This window comes from Seriola dumerili, unplaced genomic scaffold, assembly GCF_002260705.1.
Source record: "Seriola dumerili isolate Sdu_G_001 unplaced genomic scaffold, Sdu_1.0 BDQW01000193.1, whole genome shotgun sequence".
Lineage (NCBI taxonomy): Eukaryota > Metazoa > Chordata > Actinopteri > Carangiformes > Carangidae > Seriola > Seriola dumerili.
In genome coordinates this window covers 1,806,475-1,819,222 of record NW_019174448.1, presented here as the reverse complement: position 1 = coordinate 1,819,222, position 12,748 = coordinate 1,806,475, and the positions used below count along the sequence as shown (strand labels likewise).

At 39.6% G+C, this 12,748-nt stretch overlaps 1 protein-coding gene across 1 annotated transcript in view; it reads left to right on the top strand.

Annotated features, from left to right (window-relative positions):
- dapk1 (death associated protein kinase 1) overlaps positions 1-12,748 on the top strand; it is an 80,115-nt gene that overhangs the window by 25,813 nt on the left and 41,554 nt on the right. The window contains exons 3-5 of the mRNA XM_022753751.1: positions 2,580-2,801; positions 8,351-8,489; positions 12,362-12,491. Of these exons, the coding sequence (XP_022609472.1) occupies positions 2,580-2,801; positions 8,351-8,489; positions 12,362-12,491 (491 nt within the window). The remainder of the gene's footprint in view (positions 1-2,579; positions 2,802-8,350; positions 8,490-12,361; positions 12,492-12,748) is intronic.

The window sequence follows — 12,748 nt, the reverse complement described above, 5'->3', positions numbered from 1 at the left end:
GTCTCTTCTGTCCACACGAAGGAAGCCTGACTGATGGAGTGTGGAACAGAGGGGTGGGGGGGGTGGAAGTGTTATTAGCATGAGAAAGGCCTCGCCCTCAGCTTTCTCTTCCTCTTCACATTGTCTGCTTTGTGTCTCTGGCTCGGTCGCAGGACAAGTCACTTCCTTAAAGAGACATCATTCCCTTTAGCTAGTCCGCAGTTCAGTTCAGAAAAAGCGGATTATTCACTTTTGAAATATCTCTCCTTTCATCTGCTTCAGCATTAAACCAAGTCAGAGTTTCACCAAATAAATGTTTTAAACGTCTGGTATTTTTAATTGATTGCTGGCTGTTCTTTCATTCATTTTTCAGTTTGTAGACAACGATGGCCGAAGCTCTTGTTAAGCGACAGCCACCACCACCCGCTTTTTAAGCCTCCAAATTCACTTGTAATCAAATATTTTATGTATTTTATTTATAAAACAGACTGAGACTAAAATTTAAATGTGGAAATATTAGTGTGAATGTTTTAAAAATCTAAACAGACAAAAATAGATTTCTTTTCTTTTCTTTTCTCTCCATATGACTGTGGACATGACCCCAGATACCACTGAGCAGCCCATGGGAGACACCACAGTTACGGGTCAGAATAGGGCAACATTTTTGTTACTGATACTTCCCAAGGGACTTTGTTGTTGCCTTATTTCTGTTTTCCTTTAAATCTCCTCTCCAGCTGATAGTACTCTAGTCAGGATCCTACATTTACTCATCAAATATTGGGAGATGCATCGTAGCGAGAGGATTAGAGTGGGAAACCTATAGCTAAATTACTAAACTGCTTCCTGACAACTGTGCTCTGTAGTCTTGGCAGGCCTGTGGGAGTCGGATGACAACGCAGGGCTTTCTCTTTGTTATGGCCTTTTTTTTCCTTTTTTTTCGTACTAAGACAGATGAAGCTTTGCCAGAAAGCTTCCTCGCTGCTGTAAATCTGGTTGGGAAATCTAAAAAAAATAAAATAAAAAAATTAGACAGAATGTGGCACTCACTCTCGCTTTCTCTCACTCTTCTTTCTCTCACCCCCTACTCCCTTGTTCTCTTCCTCCCTCTGTGGGTGTTTGGTACACTAAGTGCTTCGTGATTGCCAGGGCCGTGAGGAGGTACAATTGGCGGAGGCGTCAACAGCCCTCAGCCAAGTGTCCTTGCTTCCCCAAGTGGTTTTGCTGGCAGTGTTTTGGTGGAGTGACAGTGGGGTCAGCGTTACCCAGTCAGATAGCAGCGCTCAATAACAACGCTGCATGGCAACACGATGGTGGAATTTCCATAACAGCTCCCGTGTTGCTCATACGTAGACGTCATGTGTAAGGCTGAAATGTCAAAATCTCACCACATTTAGATTTGCTTAAACTGTAAAAGTACTCATTTGTGTAGCAGGCAGACTGTAGACACACATTTTTTTTATTTTATTTCAATAAACTTACAGTCTATGGTTAAATGTGAGGAGCTTAGGATTGCTGCTTGGATGCCTGTCAGCAGTGTTGATGTTCGGCTGAGCTGCGATTCTTATCAGTGTGTTACTGACAGTGCGAGCAGTGCTGGATGGCTGTAATTTAAACACTACTGTCAGACTGAATATGAGGGGTTGCTGAAGGTTACTCCATAGGGATGCACAAATACTCCACTGCAGATATTGATACAGTCTCACTTCTCCTTTTCCAGATTAGAGACAGGTTTGGGGATCAGAAGAGGGGGAAAAGGAGATGAGCGATATAACCTAGGTAGATCATCATGTTATATATGTAAGAGAAGAATTGTGTTTTAATATTAGAGTAAGTCTCTGAAATACCCCCACTGGTCGACCTGATGCTGCCCTGATCTGGATCTGAACACATACCGGTGTCTTTATTCAGCAATCTGTTTCCAGGCAGCGTCAGCCATGATTCATCAGCCAGTTATTAATTAAAGCTGTTTCTGATCAACAGTTTTAAGGCCTTATAATCCCGCCCACTCCTTTGGCTCAGATGTATGTGTTTACCACATTCAAATGGATAATGATGAGGCCAAAAGTCTGTTTTTCAGTGAACTGGTGAATCCTGTGGGAATTGAACACTTGAGCTGTGAGTGTCCCAGCAGCTGATTGATTAGTTGTTATTGTCAGTTGTTCATTTAATCAGTTTGTATTGTTTATTGTCCTCTCGCATTATTTGTCAAACTCTGCATCTTGTTGTTTGCAAAGCTTTTAATGGACCTCTTTGTAAAGTTAACTTACATTTAACACATTTAGATATATAATTTTGAAATTAATTATAATTCTTTGATTTAAGAATGAGAAAATTAGTACCTCTCTCATATCTGTATGGTAGATACGTACGTGTATCTGGAGCCAGCAAGTTGTTAGCTTAGCTTAGCATAAAGACTGAAAACAGGCGGAAACAGCTAATCTGGCTCTGTCCAAAGGTTATAAAATCTGATGACTAGCACCGCTTTTGCATGGATTAATGATCCCTGTAGGCTGCTTGTAGGCATTTTGTTTTAAAATTCGGTGTTAATGTTTCAAGTCCACTGTAGGTGCACATTTGACAATCTCTTCTTCTCCTCCTAGCGGTCAGTTCGCTGTGGTCAGAAGATGTCGGCAAAGGAGCACAGGTGTGGAGTATGCCGCCAAATTCATCAAGAAGCGGCGCAGCAAATCGAGTCGACGAGGGGTGACGAGGGAGGACATAGAGCGCGAAGTGAACATCCTGAAGGAGATCCAGCACCCGAACATCATCACGCTGCACGAAGTCTTCGAGAACAAGGCGGAGGTCATCCTGATCCTGGAGCTGTGAGTCGTTGTTAACTTTTTCTCCCTTTGTATTCGCCACAACTGGGCAAATTGAGATTTTAATTTTTCTCCAGAAATAGAAGTGCACTTTTTACAACATATTTAATGAAGTTATGAGCTTAAAACTTCAAGAATGAGGAAAAAAAATCCAAGAATTCCATATCAAAGGCTTTGAAAAATATCATCAATACTTAAAAGATTACAAACTCAGGCAAAGCAGACTTAGAAATTTGGGATGAATGATATTATCTGCCCATGCAGTGAGACTTTAGGCAATACAGTATAACTCAGCGTTTTCGAAATACTGTGGTCTTAAACATGTGAAAGTTTAAAGTAAAGCCCGGCAACATCATAGGAACACTGTTTAACTGATAGTCACACACATGTTCTCTTTGAAAGTTGAAATTCCAGTTCACCAGGTTATATGGAACTCCAAACACTGAGATCATATCTGTTTACACTGCAAGTATCCAGCTGACACACTTATTCAGAACAAACAAACGACACCTCACTGAATAGGTCCCTATACAGCCAGCAGTAATGAGTGTAATGTTGCCTGACAACATTCCTGACAAATGATCACATGCGATAGAATAGCAAGGAAGAAATAACAAAAACAGAACCTCTCCAGGACGACAGCACGGCGTGTGTCTGAATAATAAGTCCGTGGCTTATTTCCAGCTCAGTATATTAACTGGTAGAGCAGGTCATTGCAGTTAGAGATGATATTTGAATATTGTTAAGGCTTGATTGAATGAAATCAGTATAAAAATTATCACTGAACAACCTTTAATAAATGCCAATAGCATTGCACAGACCAGAACAAAAATGATCTTATTTAACATTATTAAGCAGATAATTATTACGTTTTAGATCTTGTGCTGGATAAATGTGTGTATAGCATTGTCACATTCTGTAAAGTGCAATCAATGCAGGCTGTCCTTTTTCCTTTTTCCTTTCAAAAACATGTAAAAATGTTTCTTCTCACTCTATGAAACATCAACATGATCCCTTCCTGCCCCCGATAAGACAAATTCACCACTTTATAGTCTGTTACATTTCAGTTTCGAAACTGCTCCCATTTCCATATAATATCCTCTGCAATCAGTTATCTGAATAGATTTGTGGATATAAATAAGCTATTCAGCTGCAGCAAAATAATGCTTGAGTTTATATTTACAATGCCCAGTCTAAATAATTGCAGCCCCCCCCCCCTCTCCTCCCCCACAGCTTGGTCTCATGAAAACTGAGTCCACACAATTTGGCCGACTTCTGCAAGGATACAAAAAATGGTCCAGTTTGTCGACAGCCAAATGTATCACTCCAACCATACAGCAGATTTGATTTGCAATACTGCACAGACAACGCTATCAACACTGTCTGACTACTGATAAGAAAAGATGAATACTGTGTTTTTGTGGAGTGCTGTGGCATTGGATTGCTTGTGAGCATGTTGATGAACCTGTGAAAAACACAAATCTCGGGATGTGAGGGGCGAACGAAAAGGCTGAGACAATAACCTACTGTATTAACTATATATTATCCATGAATTTCCAGAAAACAACATGGCATATGTGAATCTTACAGCTGTGGTGGCTAAATGCATCCGGTTCAACACAGATACTTAAGAGCAGGATGTTTTCATTGTATGGTAAAGCTCCATCAATCGCTGATCTTTTCTTTCGAGTTCATCAGAACAACTCATCTTTGTTTGAGCAGAATAGACGCTGAAGAAGTCGACTTGTGACTGTAAGGTTGCCAGTTCAAATGTCTGATAAAGCATGATTCAGAAACATGAATGAAGCTTGTCAAAGCTTCAACAATAAGTGCTGTGGTGCCTTTGAGCAAGACATACAGGCACTAGCTGCTGGAAAGAGACAGTTTCCAAGAGCAAATATTAAATGGAAACAAAACAGCCTCCATGCCATTAAGCAGACATTTCATTCTCCACATTATTTGATCTTTTTTAATGCATTTTTGTGAATATTTTCATGTTAGAATGGGCCTCAGTCTTTACACCTCATAAATGATAAGAGGTTGTAAAGATTGTAGAAGCAGCTGGATGGTCAGTGATGCTCGTAACAGCTGAGGAATCTGGGTGCGGTGGTCTCCGTTAGTGGTGTGGTGTTACCGGGGAGGGTGGGGTGTTCAGTACTGAGTCTCAGCTCATCAGCCCGGACCCTAAAGCCTGTTTGAGACCGGCCCACTATCTCTCCTCCTCTTCCAGCTGTCATCCACCCTGTGTGTTGTTTTCCTCCATCTAACACCTCCACAGCTCATGCTGTATCTCACACATTCAGGCTGTGTATAGCACAAGTCTGTGTTCAGGTTTGGAGCCTTCAGAAAAACGTGGTTCAGAGCCATGGTGCTGTGAGATCCAAATAAAACAAACACCTCCCAGGTGATGGTTCAGAGGAAACACCTTAATTATCATGGCTCCTGTTGCATTGTTTGTGGAGACATGACAGTTTATTTTCTTGGCTTGTTTGTCATAGATGATCTAGCCCATAGGTTCTCAAATTTGTCTATGTCAAGGTCCACCAGAAAGTGTGGGCTTCTGTGGGTCTTGAGCATTGAATTCAGTTCGCTCTCAAAAAAAGGATACCTTATAAGATTTGATTTACAAAGGCCTTGAATATTTTTCTTTCCTGCCATTGACAGTGATGTTTATTATTTCTTTTGACTGTCAGGAGATGCAGAATTGACAAGTGACAAGTTTAGAAAAACTGAAATTACAAATGTAATAATTACATTTTTTTTATTGGTTCATGCATCCATCAGTCATCTGTTTGTGGTTGTTTTGTGTATTTTTCTAGCCGTTTTTTTGTTTGTTCAGTGTCTCTTTGTTGTCGCTTTGTGTCTTATTTTCCATCATTCTGCGACCGATTTGGCCATGAAAAGGTTATTAAATTGTATTCTGTGTGGTTTTGAAAAGGTCTTACATTCAACTTGGTGAACACTCGTGTGATGAGATGTTTGTCATTGTTGCGTCGTCAGGCTGCGGTTGTGCGGGCATGTTGCTATGAGGAACTGCCAAAACACCACACAGTAGCTTACACGTCATGGGGTTGGATTTTTTGATTGTACAGCAGCCTTAATTTTTCTCCTCTGTCTTGATGCTTGTTAAAAGTCCTGACCTGATTTGACCTGGTGTGGGTTCTTGTACATTTTGAATCATCTAAAGCAGCACTTTGTGATTTCTGGTGAAGCCGAGCCGGGGCTGACTTTTTGTGTTGGACAGCTCTGTCTGTTTTTGTCAGAGTCCCTCCAGCGGCACACCCACTGCACTAAAGTGTTGAAATGAAGGGAGACATCAGATTCTCTAAAGGTATAAAGTTGTTCTGAAAGGGCCAAAATTGAGCACTCTGACCACCTACATGTAATAGAGGTACTAATTTTCATAGATCCATTAATCAACTCAAAATATTAAAGCATGACTTATTATCAAGGTTTATCAATTAATTTTTTTGGAGGGAGTGATCCTGTTTCAGTCGATGACTCAGTGTTAATGCCAAGCTTGTGCCAGAAATGCTCTGTGGCTGCTGACAGTCCTCCCAGGGTCTGACACTACAACTTACAAACTGCCAAATGTAATAAAAATTAATTTAATAAAGAATCTACTGGGGGAGATGGGATCAGTTAAATGCCTGTTTTATGCACAATCTTTGTTAAGTGAATAATCTACAATCAGTTGCACGCCATGGTATAAATTACAATCCTCAGTCACTGCTCCTGGTTCTCCAATTATAATTAGTAGGATGACATAATGCTGTTTTTTAGTTTTTACAGCCCCGGGCAGGTAAAACAACAAGTTAAATATTTGGTTTCATGTTGTGTCCTTTTGTCCTCCACATCCTCCTCCCCCTCCCGTTGAGCTCTGGGTAAAATCAACCGTGACAGCGACTGACCTTTGACCTACAACACTGACTGACCTGTAAGAAAACAGGCAGAGGTGACAAGTTCGAAAGAAACCTTCTTTGATGTGTGTGAATCCAACTTTACACCCTGTTATCCACTGAAGCAGATGATGAAATAAACATCCCTGATATAGAGTGGGTGTTTTGTGGGAGGAGGGGTGGAGGTCCCAGCTGTGCAGCTGTTCTGGTGTTTCCTCCCTGAAGGGCGGAGCAGAGTGTGTTTGTGTGTATTTGTAGGTTTCTATGCCTGCAGAAGATTTAAGGAAAGAAAATTCAAGTACATTTTATATAAAAATACGAGACGATAAAAAAGTAGCAATGATTGAAAAAACCATTGTTTTTTCATTTAACTGTGACTTAGTGGTGAATTTAATTTGCACATGTATTGCAAGATAAACACGTGTTTGTGAGTGGAAGGCTGAGTGGATGCTCAGACTGGATAAGCATGGCTGTAATTACAGTTATCTGTGCTCTTCCTCTCTCCTCTGCTTTCTCAGTCACACTTTCCCTCGCTGCAGGCTTTCACTCACGTTATCGTGCTGTGACCGTGATAAATCGTCTCTCCCTCTCTCTCTTTCTCTTCTACCTTTTATCCTCACATCTCTCATTGCTTCATCGCTCACTATCACTACCAGTTTCAATAATTATTCAATAAGTGCTGAATCACGCTGTGGTTTTCATAAATGATCTTCAGAACTGAACAGACCTTCATAAGTTGGGATAGATAAAATGTAGGGTTGTGTCTTTGTAATGATTAGCAAGCATTGATGCTGATATGAGAGACCTGAATACACAAAGCATTATAATTAAATTCTGATATGAAAAGATACCTTTGACATCAAAACCTCAATAAGCGTGAGTTGAATTTCAGCCTTGTATAATAATATGTTGGATCTGTTTTCGAGCTGCAACAAATTGTCAATTAATCTATTTAACTTAATAAGTCGCTAGTTTGATAATTAAATAATCGTTTTAGTAATTTTCAGGCAAAAATTTCTTTATACATTTTCCTGATTCCAGCATCTTAAATGTGAATATTTTATGCTTTTCTTTGTCATTCATGGTAGTAATCCAAATATGTGTGGGTTTAGCACTGTTGACACGGTTGGACACTAGACATTTGAAGACATGATCTTCGTATGTGGAAAATGTTTTTTGACATTTTATAGACAAAACAAATAATCAAATATTTCAGAAAGTAATCCACAGATTATCTGGTAATAATCATAATATTAACTGCAAAGTAAATTTGATGATTGTGATTTTGATAAACAGTGTAGACTTTCACTTGATGAATATGTAAATGTTCCTCATGATTCAGAAAATAGATAGATAGATAGATTCCTTTCCGCCATCTTACCCATTGTTGTTGTTAATGGAGGGTTTTCTATTTAAACACGATGTAAAGTATTTTATTGAGAACAGCGCTGGTTAAAATGTGCTCGGGATGTGTAAATTGGTCGGGCTCTAATGCACCAGGATGATTAGATTACATCAGCTCAGCTCTGTTAAGCAGGGATTTGTAGCTGGCTCTGATCTGAGAGATCTCACATTTTAATTCTGCCTCTCCCGCTCTCTCTCTCTCTCTCTCTCTCTCTCTCTCTCTCTCTCTCTCTTGTCTCTTTCATGCAGAGTGGCTGGCGGTGAGCTCTTCGACTTCCTGGCAGAGAAGGAGTCGCTGAGCGAGGAAGAAGCCACTCAGTTCCTCAAGCAGATCCTGGATGGAGTCTTCTACCTGCACTGCAAACAAATCGCTCACTTTGACCTTAAGGTACAGCAGCAGCTAAAGACAGAGGACGTCATGTCTGTCTGATTGTCTGGTTTCAGAGCTGGAGTATAAGTTTTGGGGATATTGTCCGTTCAGTCTGCTTCCAATTATAACATACTACAACATAAACTGTGTCCTCATTCCATACTACATACTAATGCTAAGAAGTTTGGTTTTGAGTCTGTTGCACATTCACAATTAAATATTGGAGCTGAGATGATAAGTTGATTAATCGATTAGTCAACCAACAGAAGATTAAGTATAGTATTGTATTAGTTTAGTATATAGTAATAATAATGTCCATTTTCAATATTCTCTCATCTATTATAGACAAAATTAGAGAAATGTTGTTGATTAATTAGTAAATTAACAGCAATAAATCAGCAACTAGCAACTTTTATGAATCAGTTAATCATGTTGCTTTACACCTGTGTTTTTTCAACTGTGACATGTCGAAATGTCAAATTTTATGCTTTGTAAAGTCGATTTGACAGTGAAGGTCACAGTTTGATTGACATCTGTTGCTTCACTTTCTGTTGAGAAAAAACAGGAAAGTACAGATTTCTTGTGTATTAACTGCTGTGAAAATGATTATATACTACTAGCATTACTAGACACAGCAATGGACACTAGACTCATGCATTTATCCTTCATAGGTCCTTTGTTTGAGACAATTTAACAAATGCAAATAAGACTTTACAAGTGATTAGTCTTGAAAATGTACAATTTAAGAAATAGAAAGATCCACTCCTCTGATGATTGTGAGATTGTGAGAGGCTTCTTCAAGGTCTTATTACGTTTAGACGCAGCTGGTTCTGTTCTTTGAGAAGGGTCCTCCGACACAAACACTCACAAAACAAAACAAAAACCCCAACATTTATGAGTCTTAGTAGAGACCACAGTAAAATGCTGCCTGTACTTCAGCGCCCTGAGAGTAGTCTGATGTTCATGCACATTTTCTCAACTGCGAGCTCACTGCAGGACTGGATTTACAATAGTTTGTGAATAAATCTAATTTTTTTTTTGCATTAGCTGACCTCTCTTCTACCTCTCATTTTACATCAGTTTCTCTTTCTATCTGTGTTTTTGAACTAGCGCATCTCAGGCTAATTACCATGACTAATCTGTTTTTGTAACGTCTCTTTTTTATTATGGAGTGTGGGTAGTTTAAACTCCTGAGGGGATAAGGGTTAAGGTCACAGTGTACCCACAGCAGAACGACAGGTAAACCATACAAGTTCCTGCCCATTACACCACCTCAGTGTTTAGTGTATTTTTGAAATCTAGTTGTTTATTTAAATTGCAATCAGTGTTATTGATCAGTTGTTCACTTACAGCTGCGTATATGGCGTCTTCGCCATCAACAGTCCAGACTGACTGCTCCACTCACAGACCAATCCTCACGAATCATACATCAAAGTTCAGGACCTCCAGTTCTGCAGAAATAATAGTAATAACCTCTGTGCCCAGCCAGCCACTGCTGATCAATGGCAGAGCTTTTACTAACCACCACGGCCTCCATTTTGGATATCAGCTGCTGTTATTTACCGTTTTACAGATTAAGACTTAATTTGTTTAGTTGAATGGCTTTCTGCAATACCGCAGTATTCCAAGGGTGGAAGTTTAGTGCATTTATTTGCTTTTTTCACCTAGCCTCTGATAACATCTTGTCTTTTCATCGTGTTTGACTCCCATTACAAAAACATTCTGTCGGATTTAGCTCCAGGCTATTTCTGTGGCTTTTTATGTGGATACTGACCAGCTGTGACCTGACCATGACAGCAGTTGTAGTAGACATTAGGGGTCAGACATAAAAGCTCCCCCAAATGTTCTGTCTGTCCATTTTAAACTGCAATCACATAGTTTAGAGTGCCAGAAGAAGGCAGTTTTGTGAAAATGACTTTCTCCTTTAGAGTCCGATCAATTCTACAGAGACAGTAATATTGCCAGGCAGGGTACTTATTATGCTCAAGAGCTTAATATGTTGGGCAGGGCAGACTAATGATGTCTGAGTCTTCAGCAGTCATCTTATATGCAATTTGTATCTGAGCTGAAGGAGCAAAAGGATTTTAAGTAATCTGTTCTTTAGATGGAAAACACTTGCAAAATCCACAAACTTTGATGCATCTACTGTATCATTGTTTCATCAATAATCTAATTAATGCTCTTTGTAATTTTCTTCATGTCGCAGAGATATCAGTGGGGAAACATGGTTTTACTTGCAGTGAAATTGGTCCTGAAATTCCCACTTTGCTCATGATTTAAGGTGTTAACATTTTGCAGACGGAGAGCTGGGACAGTTGTAATCCACATTTGATCGTTCTCCTTCATTCCAGCATAAACATAAGCATGTCAGTGTTTATAGAACAGAGAAGAAAACCAACAAGCTGAGCCGGAGTTTGATTGTATTTTCTCATCGCCTCCTGTTGCCACTGCTGCCCACTGCCAATCTGTTCCTTGTTCCTTCCCTAGACTAGATCCTCAAGCTCGGCTCATAGTCAAGCTGAATGGACTAGGTTTGGAAGGAAAATGGTTTTAGTAAAAGAGGCATTGTGTCCTTAGGAATGTCCGGCTTCTGTTGTTTGGCTTTGCTTAAAGCGCATCTTTGCAGTCCTTTCCTTTCTCCCACTTCCTCAAGAGGTTTTTACTCGTGTTTTGCATGGGATTTCCATGGCTGACGAGCCTCCTTCCTGACAGACTGATCCTGGTTTTGTGTCTGACTCTGCTGCTGGCCTCTTGTTTACACTTAGTGTGTGTCCTACATTGGTGGAACGTAACAAAGCACATTATACATTATACTATTATACTAACCCACTATACTAGGTTATAAATTTGTATTAGTTTTAAAGTAATTGTACTTTTGTTGAGTGTTATCTATTCATGCAGCTATACGATTTTACGTACAAAATTTATGAAGAGTTTATAAGATTTGATGCTTTGCTATAGATTGATACCCAACATATACAGTTAGAGATGAGTTGATCAGTTAACTGTATTGGTTAGCAAGTATTTTCAGTGTGAAGGTGTCACTTTGTGCTCTGGGTGTTTTGTTTTGAGTATTTCATCACAATTTGGAGTTTTACAAACCAAACAATTTATTGATTATTTGAGTAAATAATCAGCAGATTAATGCAAAATGAAAATAATCTTTGGTTGCACCAACTGCTAACACTGCTACTGCAGCATTAGCATTAACAGCTGTTGTGAGTTCAGCATCAAACTTCATTCCTTTTACTTGCCAAGAGCTGTCTCCACTGGTGGAAAGCAACACCAATGTTACCTCTTATTTTGCTTTTATTTCTAACTCTAGTCCTGAAGTTAGCATGCTAACAAGCTAGCACAGGTCACTTTCTGATACCAAGTCACTGTAGCATCCAGTCTGCCCTGAACAAGTAGCGTTGCTCAGATGGCGTAACCTTTTATATTGTAAACGTAATGTTGACTGAAGTTCTTGGCAAGCGGCCATCACCACCACCTGCTCCTGGCAAGAAAACAGATTCAGCGGTAGAGAAAACTTAAAAATAATTCCTTTACTTTTGATACTAACATTTTCATTGTAGCATTGTCGCTATTAGTTTGGTATTAGTAGTTTTACTTAAGTAAATGATCTGTATACATCCTCTACCACTGTTGTTGTAAACTCATAATTTTTCAGCATTTGTTCTGTAATTTCTCTGTGAGTATTGTAAATGGTCCCCACTGAAATCACAACACACAGGTGGCTGCAAACTAATAACAGCTTCAAAAGAAAGTGTCAATAAAGAGAGGTCTTTATAAAATAAATTTCTAAAATATCACACCACCTCTTCCTGCCTCTGTCTGTCCTCCATGTCTCAACTTTTTTTTTAACTGTCTCTCTTTTTCTTTCTCTCTAGCCGGAGAACATCATGCTGCTGAACCGCTCTGTGCCTCACCCGCGCATCAAGATCATTGACTTCGGCCTGGCCCACAAGATCGATTTTGGCAATGATTTTAAAAACATTTTTGGAACTCCAGAATTTGTAGGTCAGTACACGACTTTTGTTTTTATGTGTACATCGTTTAAAAGCTCATTTGTCCTCTTTCTTTCTTTCCTTTCTCTACTACAAACACACACACACACACACACACACACACACACACACACACACACACACACACTCACTGCACCACCCTGTTTCTCTGGCTTTATCCCAGGGGTTGCGCATTGTGAGAGCAGGTGCCAACCGTGCCATAGGGACTAAGTGAGAGAGACCTGATAATAGACTGGCAATTATCAGAAC